General features: G+C 44.7%; 2 protein-coding genes, 1 long non-coding RNA gene, 1 other non-coding gene and 1 pseudogene across 11 annotated transcripts; 4 read left to right on the top strand and 1 right to left on the bottom strand.

Moving 5' to 3' along the window:
- Nucleotides 1-2,387: 2,387 nt before the first annotated feature.
- LOC124689652 (BTB/POZ and MATH domain-containing protein 3-like) lies at nt 2,388-3,737 on the top strand. The gene has a single exon (XM_047223145.1). It carries the CDS (start codon nt 2,388-2,390, stop codon nt 3,735-3,737), a length of 1,350 nt encoding a protein of 449 aa, XP_047079101.1.
- Nucleotides 3,738-4,463: 726 nt separating this feature from the next.
- LOC124689653 (polygalacturonase-like) lies at nt 4,464-6,431 on the bottom strand. The gene is made up of 2 exons (XM_047223146.1): nt 6,405-6,431; nt 4,464-5,606 (listed from the first exon to the last, which is right to left on the bottom strand). Exons 1-2 carry the CDS (start codon nt 6,429-6,431, stop codon nt 4,464-4,466), a joined length of 1,170 nt encoding a protein of 389 aa, XP_047079102.1.
- A 2,451-nt stretch (nt 6,432-8,882) lies between these two features.
- Nucleotides 8,883-18,241, top strand: LOC124691694. 8 transcript variants are annotated; one of them, XR_006999104.1, is made up of 13 exons: nt 8,883-8,974; nt 9,054-9,156; nt 9,979-10,139; nt 12,320-12,440; nt 12,582-12,725; nt 13,346-13,512; nt 13,626-13,692; nt 13,784-13,802; nt 14,243-14,324; nt 15,585-15,817; nt 15,977-16,131; nt 16,761-16,827; nt 17,913-18,241. It is a non-coding gene; the product is annotated as an uncharacterized LOC124691694 (long non-coding RNA). The 8 variants fall into 8 exon arrangements; XR_006999103.1 differs by having other exon boundaries at nt 12,315-12,440; nt 13,626-13,802; XR_006999099.1 differs by having other exon boundaries at nt 12,320-12,445; nt 13,626-13,802.
- LOC124693858 lies at nt 14,941-15,034 on the top strand. Its single transcript, XR_007000306.1, has one exon. It is a non-coding gene; the product is annotated as a small nucleolar RNA R64/Z200 family (small nucleolar RNA).
- On the top strand, nt 15,289-15,375 carry LOC124693837 (annotated as a pseudogene).
- Nucleotides 18,242-21,710: the final 3,469 nt, after the last annotated feature.

Genomic DNA, 21,710 nt, shown 5'->3' on the forward strand with positions numbered 1-21,710 from the left:
GTATCAAAATTTTCAGGAAAACATCCTCAATCCGTTTATATCAAAATCATGCATACCTGAATAATGAAGTTTGTCACAATAATTCATATGTCCAAAACTTTGATGGAAATGAGTAGGAAACGGGTGAAGCAGCTACAAGGAACAAGTTAGGTGATAGCGTGAGACCTCCGCGCAAAGTGGTAGGAGACCGCCTACACACCACCTATCACATGCCATATGCGCGCTCTAGCCATCTGAAAATCTCGCGGCTTCTTGCGGTGTCCCGCCGAATCCGTTGGAAACCGACCGGATTTGAACTAGGGGTACACTTTCCGTTGCTCGATAAATTTTGGAATCATTTTATGTGTCCTAGTAACCACTCCAAAAGTCGAGTTGGGATACGGTAATTATTTTGAAAAACTCTTCATGAACAGTGGCTATCACATCCGGAGTTCTATGGCTTTTAGGGAAAATGAGTAGGAAACGACATGTGACACCGCATAGTTTGTAGGAACGAGACCATATTTGACACGTGTGTGGTCCCTGGGATGAGAAGCAAGGCCCTGGTCGCGGATTTCCAATCCGACCATCGGGCGACGGTATTTTCATTTTCGGGGTGTCGAAACGGCTTTTTTGTGAAGCAGCTACAAGGAACAAGTTAGGTGATAGCGTGATACCCCCGCGCAGTGGTAGGAGACCGTCTACGCACCACCTATCACATGCCATATGTGCGCGCTAGCCATCTGAAAATCCATGCGGCTTCCTGCGGTGTCCCGCCGAATCTGCTGGAAACTGACCGAATTTAAACTAGGGGTACACTTTTTGTTGCTTGATAAATTTTTGGAAAAATATTTTTAGGTCTACGACACATCATTTTATATGCTAAGTTTTATCCGTTTAGCGCGTTGGTAAACGGGTGCACCCGCGCGCCCGGTACGGCCATACCGCACCTCCCGGGGCCTTTTTGGGCCAGATGGCAAACTGAATGTTATATTTAGATTCCTCTCATTTTCTAGGTTCAAAGATGATATGGATGTTATATTTGAATTCCTATCATTTTTCTGATCGATTTAGACATATTATTTATCCGATTCCGATTTATGGATTTAAAAATATTAATTGTTCCATATTAAATAAAAGACAAAAAAATCATTTATTGTTATTTGAATTCTATATTATTATTACTTATATATTTATTGTTGTTTGCTTAAGTAATTTTTTGAAATTCAAAAAATAAAGAGTTGTGACATCGGGTTCCAAGGGTTAAATAGGAGTGATAAGGTAATATTCCCGTAAAGGTGTTATTTCTTTCATGGAAGCTAACCCGAAGGAACCAAGAAGTTAAACGTGCTAAGGCTGGAGTAGAGTGAGGATGGGTGACCGATGGAAGTTGTAATTAACTTAGAGCTAAGTCTATACTTAGAATTCAAAGTGTGATAAACAAGTAAAAGAAAAAAAAATAAGGATAAAAAAAGAATTTTTTTTATTTTTTTTTGAAAAATTAAATTTGAATATACGAAATATACGCCGACGGCCTGTCTACGCCGAGGGCTGCCCTCGGGGTAGCAACTGCTATGCCGACGGCCAGGCTACGCCGAGGGCAAAAAGGCCTACGACGAGGCCCATCTAGCCCGAGGGGCTACGCCGAGGGCTGCCCTCGGCGTATGCTACGCCGACGGCTTGCGAGGCATACGCCGAGGGCAGCTGGCCGTCGGTGTCTCGGCGCGTTCCTGTAGTGCGGCCCTAGCAGCTGCAAATTCATTCCTCGCGTGGCCACAGTTTCTATGGCTGAAACTTTGACTACAATATGGATTACAAGTAGTAGTTTGGATGGGAGCTAACGATATAAGCAGAATCAGAATTGGGGAGGTTTGTTTTTGGCACGGGAGCATAGAGAGGGCGTTGGGTGTACAACAATTTTTCAGCGCGTGTACGTGCCTGCAGTACCAGTGTGATCAAAATGAACCGATTTCAGGTCAGCCGCAATCGTTTGTCTCCTCGGAACTGTAAACCTGCATTAATACGGCATAGTGCGTGTTTAAGCTATCGAGGAGGCAGAGAAGCGCGCTCTCGAGAATGATCACGTTTGAACACGATGAGGTTTTGAGAAAAGGAGGGATGTATATGTATGTATATAAATGCAGATCGTCATCTTCTCCCAGCGCGGGTCTCTCCAGTCCTCCTTCGGCACATCTCTCCTCCACAGGATCGTTACATCTTCTCCCACCGCGGCTATCCGGCGGCTCCGGGGACCCTCGGTAAGTATACATGCGAACTGCCTTTAGATTTAGATCATTCTTTTCCCAGTACGTACATCATCATGTACGAACTGAGCCCCATCTCGTAGTTGATTCTCACGCATATATCCTGATGTTTCTCGCAGCTCTACCACTCGAGGCTCGTTGGACATGGCTTTCGCTGGCGTGTCCCTCATCGTCGATGGTAAGTTGTGCGACCTCACCTCGTCGCCCTTCGACGCTGGCGTCGACAGCGGATACCACTTGCTCGTGGTCCAAGGATACTCCCGTACCAAAGACACAACACCAAACGGGGAGTTCATCTCGTCTCGTCCTTTCCTGGTTGGTGGCCATCGCTGGATTGTCAAGTACTACCCAAATGGTGAGGATGACGATTATGACAATGAGGAGTTTATGTTGCTTATACTTGAGAGTGACGACGATGTGGGAGGACATGAAGGTGTCAGCCAGGGCGTCAAGTTTCAGTATGAGTTAAGTTTCATTGATGAACCAGAGTTGCAGGTGCCAACGATCATACGTCGGGATAACAAATATGACATCGATGATGATATTTGCTACAAAAAGTTCATGTCAAACCACGCTCTGGAAAGATCGAGACACCTTAAGAACGATAGCTTCGCCATCCGATGCGACATTGTTGTCATCAAGGCAGATAACAACACTAAGGAGCATCCCCGCAAAAAAAGGAAAAACAACACTGAGCAGCAGTCCGCCCGTACCAGTACCACGGATCCCGTGTTGATCCAATTGCCGCCTTCTGACATGCAAAGCCATTTCAGCAACCTTCTCTTCACAAAGGAGGGTGCCGACATTACGTTTGAGGTTGGTGGCAAGAAGTTCGCGGCGCACAGGATTGTGCTTGCAGCCCGATCTACAGTCTTCAAGGCACAGCTATTCGGGGCCATTGATGAGGGCGCTACTGCGCCAAGTGTCCTCAAGATAAATGACATCGAAGCAAACGTCTTTAGTACGTTGCTTACCTTCATCTACACCGACGCAGTTGCATGGTTTATCCTAATGGAGGAGAATGAAGGAGATATAGAGGAAGGAGACTACACTGAGGACAATGGAGCAGAAGGAGACAACAGTGAGAACAATGGAGCGGAAGAAGAAGAGAAAGGAGGCGACATGGAGGACAATGTACCAAAAGAAGAGGAAGGAGACAACACTGTGAACAATGGAGCAGAAGAAGAAGAGAAAGGAGAGGTCACTCATGTGCTAAATTTGCTTGAAGCTGCGGTCCATTATGATCTCCAAAAGCTGAAGATAATCTGTGAAGAGACATTGGCCAGGTATTACCTAACCATAGACAGCGTGGCAGACATTATTGTGGTGGCTGAGCGGAGGGGATACTGCTGGTTGAAGGATGTGTGCTTGGAGTACATCAAATCCCACACCAGCGTGCACAAGGTATTCACCGCTGATTTGTTGGACCAGATCATCAGAACCACCAGACTCTCCGGCCTGAAGGAGCTCTTCTCCAAGTTTCGTACTTCCTAAATCCCTCTAGCATATATATGTTCCCCTTATAAATTTCGGCGGGTCATCAGATAAATCGTACTACTGTCCATTCCTAGATATAAGAGGGTCATGTTTCTGAGTCGATCGTCCTGTCTAGTAGCTACTACTATTCGATCTCCATCTGTACCAGATGTTTCAGATGCAGTAATCTAAACTATCATATGTTCTTCGTTTTGCTTTCATTTCATTTGTCATGCTTGCATGTCTCTATGTTCATATGTTGAGCTGAAAAAGGATGTGTTGGGCTCATGCGTGCATCAACTGCAACCCTATAAGTAGCCTGCAGCGTACAAGTACGATCCAATTGAGGATGAATAGTGTTACAAACATCGTACACAAATCTAGAAGACGACCTATGATTTCTAGAAAAAGAGGCCAAGCTGAATACTTTGATCAGTAATATGTTCAGGTGAGTATACCCTGATGGCCTGACCCTGTTGTCTCCACACTTATCAGATTGAAAAGATTTAAGCATGCAACACGAAATAGTTATAAGTTTTTTTTATAGAAGTAAAAGGCAAAGTATTTTTCTCGCCAGTCACCACACACACGGACACATGTAAAATCAAACATCATATTCTGATTAATCTATCAACGGGTACAAGGGACGATAAAAATAAATAAAAATCCTAGTTAATTATAGTACTTACAAACTTGGTCAAAAGGGCATGTCTGGAACGTTGCATCGGCACCATCGTATGGTTTTCACAGCTCGGTGTGTAGCGGCAGGGCCTTTGGCTCCTCGCCGCCGACCTTCTTGTCCCCGCCACCGTTGCACTCGCTGTTTCTGAGGCAGTCCGCGGCAGGCCGAACCGGCTCATAGTCGAACCCCATGGCGCAGTTGCACACTGTCTGCACCTCGGAGCCGTCCTCCCGTAACAAGTTGATGTTGCTGAGCACGATGTCGCTGCAGGGCACGGCGTCGCTGCACGCGAACTTGATCGCCTCCGCCCGCCTCGACGTGCCGGTGATGTTCCGGTACACCACGTTGCTCACCTGCACGTTCGTGCTCCGGTTCGCGCACGGCGTCTTCTGGTCGCAGTAGAACTGGTCGATGATGATGGGGTGGTCGACGTCGTCGACGAGCACGTTGGAGAACCGGACGTTGCGGACGTACCCGGCGCCGCCCTGCCACGTCTTGATCCGGACGCCGTTCTGGGCGCGGGCGATGCGGGCGTTGTCGAGGGAGACGCCCTCGACGGCGGCGTAGGAGCCGCCCTGGCCGAGGCTGCCGATGCTGATGCCGTGGCCCGGGTCGCACACGATGCCCCTCATCTTGACGGCGAAGCTGGCGTTGGAGATGGAGATGCAGTCGTCCCCGGTGCCGATGCGGCAGCTCGTGATGGTCACGGCGGTGGACTCCGCGACGTGGATGCCGTCGGTGTTCGGGCTGTCCCCCGGCGCCGTGATGGCCATCTTGTCCAGCCGCACGGCGCGCGACCGCGACACCGTCAGGTGCATCTGCTGCGCGTTCTGGATGTGGAGGCCGCGGACACGCACGCCGGAGCACGAGTCGATGGTCACCGCCGTCGGGGCGGCCTTGCACGGCTTGGACCTGTCGATCTTGCACGAGTTGGCCCACCATTTGGAGCCGGAGCCATCGATGACGCCGCCGCCCTGGATGCGCGCGCCGGCGAGGCCGCCGAAGAGAAGCCATAGGCGTGGGCTCTTGGGGTCCCACTCCGACGGCTCCTCCGGCGCCACGATGGTGCCGTGGATCAGGATCACCAGCCTCTCCTTGCACGGTCCCATGAACCTGATCGGGCCTACCTTGTAGCGGCGGTTGGCGGTGACCACGAACACGGCGTCGTTCAGCGAGCACGCCTTCTCCCACGCTTTCGCGAATGCCTGGTAGTTGATCAAGGAGAAGTATCAGCAATCTCAACACTTCACTTCCGTCTTGTTACTGAATTAGTTAATCCTTGGAAACAAAAACATATGAATATAGGGAGTACATAATTTTTCATGCTATTTTACCGTATTTAGAGAAAGAAAAATAGGAAATAGTATAAGTGAGCTTAACTCCCACGTCTGGTAAAACGGCGTTTCGCCTCCTGGAGCAGAGCTCAAGAATGACCCCCGCGTCAACGGCTGGAGGACGCGGTCAACGCGAGCCAAACGCCCAAACCGATCCATCGACCGATTCAGCTGGACAAACCAGATCGATCTCCCCTCTTCCTGCCTTGTTTTCAACCAAAATAATTAATTATTAATTAAACAGCGCCTCGATCGATCCCCTTTCCTTCCTTTCCTCGCGTCACGTACGCCAGCCAGCCTGGCACTTGGTTAATTCAGTGGAGCCAATCAATCGGAAATTAAACATCACCGGAAGACAAGTCCACGTACTGCATGAAGCGGTGGTCCATCGGAAAGAGCCAACCAAAAATGAAACAAATCCCCATCCGTCGCGAATTAATGGCGAAAAACAGCTGGATCCATGAACCGGAAAATAAGCAGGCCGGGGATCGAATTCCTTTACCAACAAAATTAAGTGGTAATTATTAATTAATTATTATTATTATTATAATACCAAAGGTCAATTTAGATACGAGTGCTCCAAAATTGAATTCCATCTCACACCTTTTCCTCTTCTTTTCATATCACACAATTTGAGCAAATAATGACTTCACAAAGCACCACGCGTACGTCTCTCACGCCGGTCTCGCTGGACATTCCCTCGTTCTCGAAAACCTGTGCATGCTCTCATTCCAACCTGACTAAACCGGTGAGCCAACTTGGACCGCACTACTCGCCGATTTTGCAAGGTGCCGCAAGATCATGCGGACTGAAACCATATGGACCATCGTCCGCCTCTCCCGACATCCCTGACGACACAACATATGTTGCTCAAGATCAGCGTGTCGACACATATCCACCGGCGTCCACCACGTGGTCCTCGACACGCGCAAGGGTCATGGTTTCGATGTGACCAACACCGACGATGTGTTCCCCGCCGACTCGTACGACCATGCACATCTACCCCGTGCTCTGCGTAACTGGATGCCATACACACCGCGTTGGCTCATGTCTGCCCAGAAAATATGGGGCCTACACCATGGTCCCAAGCACAACTGGAAGCTCTAGACATCTCACTAAAGGGGAGCGGCTCACCGATCTGAGCTGGAATCATAGACGTCAACGACTTGGAGAGGCTTCAAAACCATCACACAAACACACGAAAGTCGCTACTACCACCACACCATGGTGACTAGGGCTCACAGGACTCGCCGTCTACGCCAATGGCTGGCTCCCGTCGGCGCTCCTCTACGCCGACGACAGCCATCTACATAGCGTTGTCGACGCCTCTCCTCTAGCCATCGTCGCACGGGATGAACGTCGGTCTACGGTCAACGGCCACGCCTATGCGTGGCCGTCGGTGTTGATCTATCGTCAGTTGACGCCAGTTCCCGACTGTCAGAAACTATGCCGACGGACTTTGAACCTCCATAGAAACCACACCATGGTCATATGGAACAAGGATCATCCCATATGCTCTCAAGATTCCCTCCGGTCCCCCACCCCCCACGAGGGAGTTCCTCCTATACGTCCAAAACCTTTCTACTTGTCGCCATTGCATGTGTGTGAAGCGAATCACACCCCGGGGTTCAATATTAGATATAGCAACATACCACCACACTGGTGTATACACCATGCGAATACACACAAGATTTTAGGTAATTCCCACCCCACGAGGAGTAGGATCCAGAGAAATCCTAATCCGTTGACTCCTCGGACTACAACTTTGACTGGACTTATGCCTTTATTTGACCTTGGTTAGGTCATAGGCATATGTGGTAACAAGGATCAACCTATGTACTCTCAAGATTCCCTCCGGTTCATTCCAAGAGGGAGTTCCTCCAAGAACCTTCCTAAGTTCCGTAAGCGCATGTGCGTGAAGCCGGTCACACCCGGGGACCCCGCGGTGCGAGATTCATGCTCTATCATTTCATGTGAAACCAAAGTTTAGCGGCAATTAATTCAAAAAGAATCAAAAAATGGAAAGACCAACATGCAACATCATTTTATGTGACCTAGTTGCGAGGAACATCGACATACATGGACTATAATAGTTTTTCCGAAAAAACCCTTCACAAAACTGAAGTTCTATGGCTTTCAAGCAAAATGAGCTAGGTTATGGACTTAACCACCGCATAGTTTGTTGAACGGAGCCAATATTTTATGCATGTCGGGGTGTGGATACCGCTAATCGGCATCCCTCAAATTTATATATTTAAATAATATAACTATATTCCAAATATCTTGGGAAATAAGTAAATAAGAACAGAAGCATGATCAGCTCGACAAAAAAAAATCTATGCTGACGTCATCGACCTGCCCCCGTCGTGTAGTCCGTCAGGATGGCCGGCTACAACGATGGCCTGCTGTATGCCAAAGGGCATACTTAGCCAACGCCGACGGCTAGGTCCATCTACGCCAACGACCACACTTCTCCACTCCCTTCCTCGATACCTATGCCGACAACCCCGAGAAAAGTCGTCGGCGTAGGATCAAGGCCGTCAACATCCGTCAATTTTTTCTTCCTTTAGTGGGTCACAAAGGATATATTGATAGTTTGGTTTCAGATGGAGGTATTTTAAGCAAACTGAAACTATATAACAGGAATATGTGTGGATCATATTTGTGTGAATAGAAAAATAACTGGAATATATATATTTGCGTCCGATGTAATGTGGACGGTCAATGCGCTCCCCGCGCTGAACAAAATAATTTAGACCCAAAAACCCTACTTTATCCCATCATTTCTCCATTCCCTTCCACCTCGATCCCGCCACACCCAACTCGATTCCCTCCCCTACCCAACGAAACCCAGATCGAACGCCGCCGCCGCCGCCGTCGCCTCCGCCGCCTCCGTCGCCGCTCTTCCCTCTCACCTCCTCCATCCCCTCCCTCCGTCTCCTGCACCAGAACGACCGCGGAAGCCATGGCCTCGCCGAGGAAAGAGGCGGTGCCCGCAAGTACTACTGCGTCGCGGCGGCTCGTTCGCCGGCGCGCGCGTGCACCGGTACGACGGTTTGCAGCTCTCCGTCGAACCTGGTGCCCGCGTCGCGCGCGCGCCGGGCCGGTGCTGCTTCACCCGGCGAGGTGGTGCCGGCCTAGCGGACGCGGAGGCGCAGCTCCGCCGTTCTGCCCTCCGTCTCCACCGAGGCCCAGACCGTGGCATTCGCCGCCCCCTGCTCCGGGACGCCGACGTGCAGGTATGGTATCCAGTACCCTGAACCTATTCCTTTGGTTCCCCCGTTTCACTTTTTTGACTGAAATAATGTTTCTTGACAGAGCAACAGGAGGAGGTGCGAGGCTTCCTAGCTGTAGTCCCGCCGGTCCAGCAGCTTCTCCCTCACATCCCTTGCAGCTACCTTGGAGGGGCAACAGTTTCCAGGTATGGGAAGCTCCTATCCTATTGGTTCAAGATGCTCTGGTTCGTGGATTTTGATACGTGTATGCTGGCGGCGCTAGGGAATGAGCATATCATTTTGATATGGTTTTATGGGGGCTGAAAGTGCAATTTGGTTCAAACTTGCTTACTTTTGGTGGTCGTGGTTTTAATGGATTAAACGACCAGTCTGCTGGATAAGGGAAGTGCAGTCTCTACTTCACGTAATCTCCACCGGCCAATCACGATAGTGTCTGTATCAAATTGGGAATTGCTGCTTTACAACTCTGGTGTCAACTCATACTTGTTTCTTTGGCTGTGGAGAATTAGCTAGTCCGAGCTGGGCGAGATGCATGAATACACCGTGTTGCTATTGCTGCCCATTTGCCCTTTAGTGCAGATTTATAAAACAAATTCGAAAAACTACATGTTTATATGAATCTCTGAATCAAGGTCTGAGATCAATTTCCACTTATGTCTATTTCATTCCAATTGTGAAAGTTTAGCGCTATTTTAATGCATGAATTGGTTCAGAATAGTTTGACAGCAGTAATTTTGATGCCCAAGTATTGTAAGTTATGTTTATTTAATTCACTTTAGGATATGAATTTCTCTCTTGCTCAGTTAAGATTCTGAATTTTTAGGGAAGTGTTGTGAATAATAAGTGATTAATATAGCTTCCATCTACTCAGTGAATGTTCATGTATAATTCTCAGTGCATGCTTATATTATAGAGGAAGGACAGTTAATATTTAAACTGAACGTTTAAAAGACTAGAAATTTAGGATAGAATGTTCTCTGTTTAATGGTCATTGCTTTTATTTTAAGACTGAAAGATTGAGCGGGAGGAGCTGTTCTGCGTGCTGATGGTTGGTGAACATGTTGCACATGCCCTGCTGCTCAGGCATTCCAGCTGCCTGGGACCTAGACGACGACCCAAGCCTGATGCAGCTGCATGTCTTTATTGAGTGCAGTTCTGCCATAGTGAGGTATGATTGCTGTGAATGAGGCTCCTGCACTAAGATTCGTTTTTATTTACTACTTTGATGTGATGTGATGTGATGTGATGTGATGGTGTTTTGCATCATTGGTTATTTGTTGCGCTCGATTTCGTATTCTGAAATCAATTGTAACATATGCTTGACCTCTATTGCCGTGTTTATTTAAGAGGCACGTGGTTCCTATCAATTTGATCTTCTGAATATGTTTTGGATCTTAAAATATCAGTGGCCTTTGCTATTATACAACAGCACATACTTTGTATGTAATTGTAGTCCTTTATATAGTTTTGAAGATAGTTTAGTACAGTATCTTCTACTTATGTCAGAAGTTAACATTTGTCGTCTTTACTCCAAAGTTGTGCGAGTACGCACTGAACTATATGTAGACTAAGCTGTCGTTCTCGAAAGTATAAACTTATTTTTATATTGCTATTTTGCAACTCCTGTGACATGATCATGTCTATGCTAATTTCCAAGATGTACATCACCTTGTCTTTTTTGTTTCTAGCCAGTTCAATTCACTTGCTATATATAGACCGGGTTGCTTTTCCCAATGATACAATATCTGTGCCAAGTTGGTTATGGTGTAGGTGCTGCGTTTTTTGAAATATTCTACTATGATGGATTAAACATTTTAATCATGGTGTGTCTCTTTCGTTTTGATTATTTTATTATATTTAAAGCCATGATGTTCACAATAATTCCACATAGGTGAACATGTGGATGTATAAGTGCTGCCGATTTGCGTGGGTGACCATTCTCTCTTTTTACTTTGCCAGTTTTACTGTACTAGCTGGTACTCCTTTGTTGTTGATATCATTAGTTGCCAATGGTGAGCTTCAACTGGCTTGCGAAAGCCGATTTGAACCTCTGAGACATGTTTATCTGCATGAAATCGCTTGTTGGACGCAGCTACCATATTAATACTGGAAAATATGTTTACAAGATTATCCTAACTAGTGCCTCATTTCTGCTTGTTAGTATTGTCAGACCGTATGGTATCTCGATCTTTATTTCCAGAAAAGAAACCTTGATGTTTACAGTTATAATTTCATATATTTGACATGCTGCAAAATCTTCGTAACATGTAGATGTCCAAGTGCTGCCATGTTTACGGAAAAGTTCTCTAGAGTTTCTTGCCCCTTCTCAAATAGGTAGCTGATTGTTCAAAAAAAAAAAAGGTAGCTGAAATGATTACATTGGAAAGTTCTACATTTACATGCTCTAACCTCTAATGATCATGTAGTCCTACAAAATCTGAAGTGTGGTATATAAAAGGAAAGATAAAGTTGGATATGACCAGTAGCACTCTCGACTGGGCAAAATATGAAGCCTGTCTATTGCATAGTAGGTGTCAGCAGCAGTTATGTTTTAATTAACTAAAATCTTCATTCTGTACTGTAGTGTAGTGTTTCCCACACATTTCTACTAGTATTGTGAAGATAGCTTGAGAGCTTGAGAGGGCGATCAGCTGGGGCAGTAGCTTTGTTTTTAAAGGTTGATGTTATTTTTAAGGGCAAGAAGAAAAACATATATATGTTTGAACACAATATGATTTATTTATTTTTGCACAAGCAGTAGCATCTAAAATATGGTACATCACGAGTCAAGCAAGCTACCTACCATTACACAAGATTTTTATGAGGACCGAATTGTTGGGAGTGATGGATTTGATCAGTTTACGAGGTATGAAAAAGGCAATGGTTGGTCTAGAATTGGTGTTTACCGTGTAGTCCAGGAGATCAATCAGCACAAGTCCAAGTATTATATGAGAGGATTGAGCGTCTGGTCTATTTCCAAAAGCATCGAAGTTTGTCTTTCTTTTTTTCTGTTTGCCATGTGTGCATCTGTAAATGGATTGTTTCTTAACTATATGCTATGTGAAAGATTCCAATTATGGTGTCAGGTCATCATCTTTGTTTTACCGAGCTTGTATAAAGTGATTTGCTGTAGCCCAAAAATCTTTATATTGTATATGTATGAACAATGTTAACCGTCCTTCAGGATATCAATCCATTCATAATTCTAATGGTGAAACCAAAGATATGCACGATAAAGGATTGTGCGTTGACTATATCAGTATTTCAGTCATTCTCTTACCTTTTCTCGCTTTTTTGTTTTTCGACACATGAAAATAATGTTGATGCGTCTCACAAATGCTAGTACAGCCCAAGGAGGTCGTGAAGGCGAGGATGGGGTGTAGGAACAACGAGTTGCTCCACCTGGACAACGCTACTGCTGCTACTGGTGACCACTCCAACCAGCCACCACTCTGAGCTGCTGCTGCTGGTGAGGTCTCTTTCTCCCCCTTTCATGTATTGTTCGCTTATTTTTATCTCTGTTGAATATATAGGCACTAGACCCAAGCATATGCATGTGTGGATGCAAATTTGTTTCAATCGGTAAAAAAGTTGTGGTGTGCATATGCAGGAACAAAGACGGTGGGAGGAGCTGCACCTCTTGCTAGTGGGTTGCGACCAAGCCATGCTCTTGCTCGTGCCGGCCCCGGACAAAGACCACCGCCGCCGACACGCTGTAAGCACCCCTGCCCTGCTAGCGACAGGATGGCCAAAGGTAGCTGCTCCTTTTCCTTGGCAAATTGGTATAAATCCTTCATTCTTAGGTCTTTTTCTAGTGTTGTTCTCTGTGATGATCAATAAAAAATTCAGCGGTCTTCCTGCTAGTGAGATGCATACCATATTTATTTTTACAAAGCATCCAGTTGATCAGCGTTTGTATTAGATGATCATGTCCTGATTCTACCTGGTCACTATTTAATTGTGTTACCGAAAACACTATTACAACAACCACAGCTGGAAGTTTTGGTTCCTAATTTGGTATGGTATCTAATGGATCCAGTCCTGAACCCAATTCCCTCAAATCTGTATTATATAGGAACAATATTTTTACTCTGAATTATTTTGAACATTTTGGTTTAATCTCCCCTAATGCTTCCCTTTCGTTGCCTTTGTAATTATGGATTGCTTGTCTTTTCTTGTGAGCTCATGTGTTCCCCATCTCCTTTTCCTCAAAAATGTTTCGTGGAGCCATTTTGTTTTGGTATCTCTAAAAATACTTTTTTTCATTATTAACCAAGCAATTGAGTTATGCGGGTACTTCAATGCACGTGATGTTCCGCATTATTCACCATTGCTTGACAGAAGTACTGATATTTCTATCCTTTTAACCCTCAGGACTGAAAAAAGAAAGAAATTATCCTGCTGTGTGTGAGCAACAGACTCCACAAGGATTGATCAGTATGAGGTGTTCGCACAGATTGGGAAATGAGCATGGACAAGTAAGAGGTGTTGGAGCGGATTGCTAAAGGAGAATTTGACTCTGCTCTGTAGTGAGGCACAAGGTAGTGAAGAAGTGACTCTGAAACTCTGAATAGCACCGCCCCTTCCACTTACCTACTCAGATCAGTTTTACTTAAGTTTTTTTTTGTGGTAAGGACCTCCGTGTCTCGTGCAGGTATGTGCTGAAGAAGATCCAGCTTGCGCCACAAACTGACCGCAGTCACCGGTCTGCCTAGAAGGAGGTAAATCATCTTCTGCTTCATGTTGACATGCTACACTTTATCTTTGGGGCCTAGTTATGGTTTTAACAGGAACATGTCGTGGTGGTTGTAGCGCCGGTGGCTCCATTTTGGTGAGCTTCCTTAATCTCCGCAAAGTTTGTCTCGTCGTCTGCTTCTTAGAATTTTATCAGCCCACTGAAGTAAAGAAAGTTGTGTAATCTTGTAATTAGAGGAGACATAAGTTCTAAACTACTGGTTATGTAAACATTCAGGCTAGCATTTGGCAAGCAAGCTCTCGCACTTATACGGATTGTAAAATAGTTTGATTTCTCATCCAATGGTGATTTGACATGCTATTTATTTTGTGAGTGTACTCCGATCCATTGAAAAGCACTTCGCTTTTCATATTTTAACAAGTATCAGTCACAAGAAAGCTCCAGGCTTGCTCCTAGTATCTGAAAATAACTTATCCAAGAACTAATTTTTCTGTGTAGGATTTCATGTGCCCATGACATCACGTTTTTATCCTGCATTAAGAAAAGTTTGTAATATTGTTATCTTGTAATTGCAGGCAGGAAAGATGGTGTCGGTATCCTTCACCGCCGCCAAGTTCCTGGCGACGTCAGCTGTGTCGGTATCCTTCACCTCAGCCGGTGAGACTTCTCATCCCTTGTCTTCGGAGCATGTAGGTTTAAGAAAAAGCGTCTTGGCGCTACTTTATTGGATTCTGGGAGCTGTCGTTAGTAGATTCAGGGCTAGATGATTTGGTTCAGAATTTGTTTGACTGAAGGCTTACACAAAATTTGTATGCAAGGTTGGATAGTTGTTCGAAAGTGGATGCTTACCATAAGGTAGTTTGTAGCATTTAGCTTCCTAACATGCTTTGCTCTACTAATAATCATTTATGACTTTTTGTGATAATGTCTCTAGTTGCTGTTAAAATAGAGATCCGGTGTTGCATGTAGATTAGAGGAGACAGAAGTACTACACTACTGGTTATGTAAATAATCAGGGTTAGCATTTGTCAATAAGGGTTGACATAGTGATAAGGCTGAGTTTTTGAAAGTCATTACCACTAATTAGTAACTATGGGCTAAAAACTGTAGTTTTTATAGTTCTATTTTTTCTGCCGTCGTGCCCTCGGTAGTTCATTGTAGGAATAGCTTGATCTCGCAAGAGGAATGATGGTTGACTACACATTGGTGTATGTTTTCAAATATATCCCACTCTCCCATTCTACCATTGGTCAGCTTTGTGCCCACAACTGCAAAAATGCTGGATGAGTCATGAAATGCACAACACATGTCAGACTTCAGAGATGCCACGGCATTCATGAGAAGATATTTCATATTTTGAGCTATTTTTTTTGGTTTCATTCCTCAGTTTCTAAATGCCTGTTTCTGTTCATAAACAAAAAGTTATGTTCCTTAGGTGCTACTGGGAGAATTTCATAGTTGTTGTCTCAGTTTGTTCAATTGTTATCTACATTTTTTAAATCATTGTCTACATGATTTGTTTACTTTTTTATGATTTATCAGAACACTAGCTGAGCTTATAATTACACAAACTTTTTTAATCTTCTTGTGTATTTTTATATCCCCTTTATTAAATCTGTGAGGGTCAAATGATGAGGAACAAACTGCAACAATATGATGGAGCAATGCTCCTGTGACTCTTTAGTATTTAAGTCTCATTTTTATGGTTGGTGAGGAACAAAGTGCAACACACTTTCTGGTTGCTCATTTTATGTTCAAGTATCTTCCCACCAGATATATGATTTAATATTCCACTTGGCGAACCATGAGCAGCATGCCATCTTGATTAATTGGCATGACTTATATTTTTCTATCTGTGCATGCTTTGATTGATCTTTATTTCATTTTTAAAGTAATTGTTCACTACTAAATTGTTAGAATTTAAGACACATGTGCGGCAACTGGCTGACCATTGCCTCAGCGTTGACACACAAGAAGAAGGGTTGACAAAGACCTACGCTGGACGTCAACAAGGACGTGCAGCCTACCCCAACTTGCTTGGGAAAAAGGCTTTGACAATGTTGTTGTGGGCAGTGGTGGGTTCAGGAACGACGACTTGCTCCACTTGGACAACGCTGGGGACAAGAGCGGCCACGACAACTTGTAGTAAGGTGCATCCTTCTGCGTTTCGTCATAACTTTGTCCTTTTTCGGTGCTGCTCGTGCAACACAACAATCAGGCTTGATTCATGTAGTTTTGTACTTCCTTCCATACTCTGTTCCAGGTTCACTGTCATGTATCTAAAGGTCTGCTCATTTCTGCTGCATTAGGCCATGGAGCACCTCCTCCGCCGGCAGCAGCTTGTGGTGCGCTGGCTGCCATGACGGAAACGGCAAGGAGCCAAGCAGCTGCAGCAGCCGAGGCACTGGAGATGGAGGTCCTCCTCAATGGCTTCAGTATGCCCGTGTCGACCTCACAAGCCATAGTAAGCTACCCATCTGTGGTCCTCTCCGCGTCCAGACCTAAAAAAGCAAGCTTTTTTTTTCTTGCTTATGCTCGTAGAGAGAAGAAGAGCCTCAATTCATTGTGCTCGTGCGAAATTTTTGTATTGCCATGAAAATTCATATTATTGATGTATCCAACGAGATTAATCAATTGGTGGCACCCATCTGGAAATGGTGGCTTGTATGCCTTTAGGGATGAGCCGACATGTATGCTTTGCACTTGCACTCGCTTTGCTCCATGAAAGAGTTGTTGCGCACACGGCTGCACTGGCTTAGACTGTTCTTGCTTAGTTTGCTCTGGTTGCATGATGAATAGCTGATGTTTGTAATTTGATGTTATTGCGGAATTACTCCAGATTGTCTGACCTGATTACATGCTAATCTGGTTGTTCATGGTGGTGCCACTTCCATAGCTTACTATGAAATTGTGCTTAATATATTGAATAGTAAATATGACTTCTTATTACTCCATTTCTAGTTTTTCCTCGTGTGTCTGGTTACAGTTCTTACCAATAATTTATTGTACTTGTTACTTGTAAACATTAGTAGTAAGATTTCAAGCATGCAATGTTTTATTAGCTCATATCTCCTAATTTTCTCTTCAATTCAGGAGCTATTTACGCATGCATTTGAGGAATGCCAACTGCTGTAATAACAAGTGTGCCCACAACAATCAGGTGAGCAGTCATGTATCAAGAACTAGCTATACTTGTATAAATTGAGGTTCAGGCCTGGAGCTAGCTAAGCTAGCATTTCCTGCTCCATCTATCTATCTACGTAGATTGATTGAACCAGCAACCTGTTTACTTGTACACTTATTTTGAAATGGTCAAAAGCCTCACAAGACATTTCCTTTGACCTAATCTAGTGGGCTTCCTTGATTTAGTTGTTGTCTTGCTCAATAATCTGAATCCAGATTATTATTTTATTTGGGTTGAACTTGGAGATTGAGTTCTTACTTAATATGAGGGTTTTTTGGTATTTGCTATCTTTTGGCTGTGGTTGCACTTGTCGGAGATGATCTGGACTGCTAGATCAATGTGTATTCAGGGTTTTGGTATTTTCTACTCTTGTGATTCAACACAATTAATGCTGGCTTATAAAGATTAATTATGTTACTGCTTAACTGATGGAAATGCAATTTTGATCTCAGGTGCTTATGCTTCTGCCACCGAGAAAAACATTTTAAAATATCACAAAAATTACGAACAAAAATTTCACGCGTATATGTCAACAATCCATGTGTGTAGTTTCGCACGAAACCGACATTTTTTGTGTCCTGTGTAAAAATGACAAGCAAATGTCTTGTGAAGAGCTTATTTTGAGCACCAAATTTCAACTTTTTTACCGATGGTCTGATAAGTAGACAACATTCATATTTCTTCGATGTGGTAGTCAAAATGATTTGTGATAGATTGTATTTGATGTGAAGCAGTGGAGACTGTTCCTGTACTATATAGTTACCTACTGATAGTTAAGATGTATCCAATATACCTATTTGTACTTGTTTGCCAGAGTTCTACTCCAGTTAGCTATTTGCAACAGTAAGTTGCAGATGAGAGTTGTTCATATGTAGGATCATGCTGTATTTTGCGTACAAATTCTATCATATCCATTATCTAGTCTTGAGTTTTTTTTTCTAAAACCGTCCATGACTTCCTCCTTTAGATTTACACCCCAATTCCAATTTCCAAGTAGTTGCTTATTGTGTCCTCGTTTTATACATCTGATACTTATTATCTTGTTGTTTTGTGATTTTCAGGTAAAGAAGAAAAGGCTAAGATGATCTGAAGTAAGTAGTTTAGGTCCTCGTAATGTTTTTGGCCTCTTTGGAGTTTGGCATGTCCTCTAAAGCTGGCATTGGCGGTGCCGCTGCTGGTGATATGCTGGCCGTGGCGTGTGTGTGATACTGTCGTTTTCGTACTTGTAGGGTCGTCTTTGTAATGCTCCTGGCCAGGGAGTTGTGGTGATACTAAGTAGCTGGTCATACTTTCGAGTCTTGTGGGTTTTTGTATTTGAAATGATATGATTTGTGATGTGTGCACATTATTGTTTGTTGTGTGTTGTGAATGATAAAAAAAGATGAGAAGTTGTGCCAAAATTTTGAGTGCCGAATACTATTTTTTGTTACTAATTTGCTGCCGGTAATCTAGTTTTGCGCCTACACTGAGGAAAATGATTCAGTTATGTGATGGCCAGGTAATAGCAAATATATGCAGGTGGTGCATGTCAAATGTCTAGTGCTAGCAGTAAATGAAAGCTGCTGTAGCATGATCGATCATGACTTGCTTGATTAGCTGACCAAGTAACATATCATGATTGTCTCAGCCGGCGCCACAAGTCACGAAGAGGTTGGATACTGCGTTTGTTTTGGCCCATTCCACATGTGTGGTTCCCAAAAGAGCATTGATCGACCGATGAGCAAAAGATAACATGGTTAAGCACCTACGGAGCTGATTGATTCCTCATTTGCTCGCAAAAAGAATTAACCCAGGTGGCTGATTGATGTGGCAAGCAATAGAGAGGTGAGGAAAGATAATTTTATGACCTGATCAAATTGCTACGTGCCTAGTCCATGTAAGCTGCGTGCCTTCGCATTACAGCTAGGGCGTGTCCACGGGCAGAGCGGGGCAGCACACATTAACTACATTCAGAGAACCGAACCGTCAGTCCTGCATCTCGGTGTCTATATTAAATACCTCCATAGAGTTGATCCGCTGGCCTTGTATATCCCGTAATCACAGGTCATTTAATCACCGCGAATTTAATTGATTTGGTTCGGCAAGATGTTATCCATGTCACCGATCTGTGGCGGTGTAAATCTCAGCCGCTCATCTAGCTCCCCACGATCAACGAGGGAAGCTGATCAAGAGAGAAGCGAAATTAGCACCGGCCCATCATCTTGTTCCCGCTCGCACCTCCCTCTTCAAAATTGAAATCTGATGTCGACTCTATAAGTAAGAAGCTCTCCTCACACACCGCGTGCGGATTGCGCGTGTGACTATGACTTAGACTTTGACTCTTGCTCGGAGAGGAGAGGAGAGGAGAGGGCATGGCACTCCGGCCAGATCGCGCGGTCGGCCGGAGACGAGGCAGATGACCGCCGGATCAGGAGAGGTAGAGCCATGGCCGGCAGCCGAACGACGAGTTGTGATGGCGAGCGACTCTTGCTCGGAGAGAAGAGGCGATGGCACTCCGGCCAGATCGCGCGGCGGGAGCGGGTGATCCGGAGCGAGTGCCATTCCGGGTTGAGACGAGTGATGATGTCGGTGACGCATGGCAGCGGCGAGAGGCTTACCGGTGGACGGGTTGGCCAGGGCGACGACACTGGGTGGCTTCCTGTCGTCACACAAGATCAGGCTATTGCATGTGCCCAAGAGCCAAGACGAGCAGCTTTCGTCCCCTGGTGCTGATCTAGACCCGTCAGGGCATGGAGGGCCACAGTGGTGCGCTCGTGCGTCTGGGAAGGATCATGCGAGTGACGGCAACTTGCTGCTCTGCTTGTACCACATGGGCGCTAGGGCGGCGACCCGGGCATGGTTGTGACGGCCTCCTCCAACCGAAGGTGAGCGGCCAGGTTGGGCCTTGTGTAGGGGATCTTGGGATCCACACCGAGCACAGTGAACGTTTCTCTTACTTCCATTCTTCATTCATAAAATGAAAGCATTCGTCAGCTGTGATTACATTATAAATAATAAGCCGTCCGAGACAAATGTCGATTGCCCTTTAGAAATAATTTCAAGGAGGATATACTTCAAATTAATTAGCAAGTACTTGGATGCCATTTTGAAGATCACATTGCACAAGCTGATAGGATGGTATTTAGACAAAGATGGTGGGTTTGGGTACCTCAGGAAGAATAATATATGAACCTATTATTTATCTCCTCCGAAGGATTGTCTCCATTAAGAATTTGTATTCAGAAGTCTGAGTGGCCATGAGACTGTCAACCGGCACAAGCCCACTAGGCTATGGATGGCCTAGTTTCCAAGCTGGCGTTGTAGCTCTTTTTTTAATGTTTTCTCTTGACCAACTTTTATTAACCAAAAAATCTGCCCTAGTTTAGTTGCCTTTATCTTAACTCATTAATTTTGTAAAAACACCGACAAACTATAGTCTATCCGTTCTCAAATACTCTACATCCTAGGCCTGGAACTAGTTTTGAATTAGTCTATATTTTAACTTTGTAACCAACAGTAACATAGAACACGAAGCAGTAATGTTCCCTCTATTGGATGTCATTAATTTAAATAACTTAGATTGGTTGTTTACATATCAAACTAGTACCCCCTGCGTCTTAAAAAGAGATGTCACAGATTTATCTAAAGTTGAAGGTATCTAGACGCGATCTAGTGTCTAGATACATTTAAATTTAAATAAATATGCGATATTATTCTTTTTTTATGAAGGGAGTATTATTAAATGACTTGCTAATTGGACTCATAATTTGTAGAATGCAGACTAAATGAGAACGGGAGGAGTATGTATATGTACTTCACTACTTGTTGGTCAAATTTTACAAACATGAAGTAACAACCAAAAAAGAAATGGCACCTTTATTGCAGCAGCTACAAAATTCATTCCTCACGTGGCCATAGTTGCTATGGCTGAAGCTTTGGCTACGCAATATGGATTACAAGTAGCAGTTTCGATGGGGGCTAACGATATAGAAATCAACATATTCCATGGAAGTCATTCATTATTGCTCTGGACAGGAACAAATTTGCAACGAGGCAACTTCAGTGTATGCAGATTGCGGAGGAGTAATCGGGAAGGTCGAGTTTTAATCATTGTTATAGAGAGTCTAACATGGCAGCACATATAACAGCTAGGTCTTGTTTTTTTTCTTCAAAGCTATCTTGTAATTAGATTGATGAACCTCTAGTTTCTTTTTACAAACTCTCGTTGATGATGTAACTGTGCTTGCGGGACAAGGCAAGAAGGGTGGCCGCCTATGGATTGCTGACGGGTTAGTCGACCCAAGGACCATTCCATCTTTACGCCAGATCCGTCGTGAGCGTACGAGCGAGCAGCCTCGTGTAGAGATCCGCCCACGAGTTTCGGATCTAGCTGTCGAGAAGTTACGGGTAAGTTTTTCGTCGATCCTCTACGCTTCATTACATGTTTTCCATTGCAATCTTACTGACATCGCGGCAACACAACGTAGGCGGAGATGGAAGAAAGGAAACGGAGGAACCAAGAGGAGAAGATGCAGATGCAGCAGCAGTTTAGGGACAGCATGCAAATGCAGCAGCAGATGTTGCAGTAGATGCAACAACAACAACAACAACAACAACAACAACATATGTTCCAGCAGATGTTCATGAACCAGGCCGTGCTGACTTCCCCACCGGGGAGTAGTGCTCCTAGCACGTCGTGTCCTCCTATGTTCAACTGGGTAAGTGGTTAACTTAATATCTCCGTCTCAATCTTGTTCGTTGTCTAACCGAACTTTGGATATTGCAGCCCGCGCCTGATCCGCACATGTTGGCCCAAGTTAGAGCCCGCTGACACCTCAGATGACCGTCAACAATACGGGCATCATCCGGAGCCTGCAGCA

This window comes from Lolium rigidum, chromosome 2 (genome assembly GCF_022539505.1).
Source record: "Lolium rigidum isolate FL_2022 chromosome 2, APGP_CSIRO_Lrig_0.1, whole genome shotgun sequence".
NCBI lineage: Eukaryota > Viridiplantae > Streptophyta > Magnoliopsida > Poales > Poaceae > Lolium > Lolium rigidum.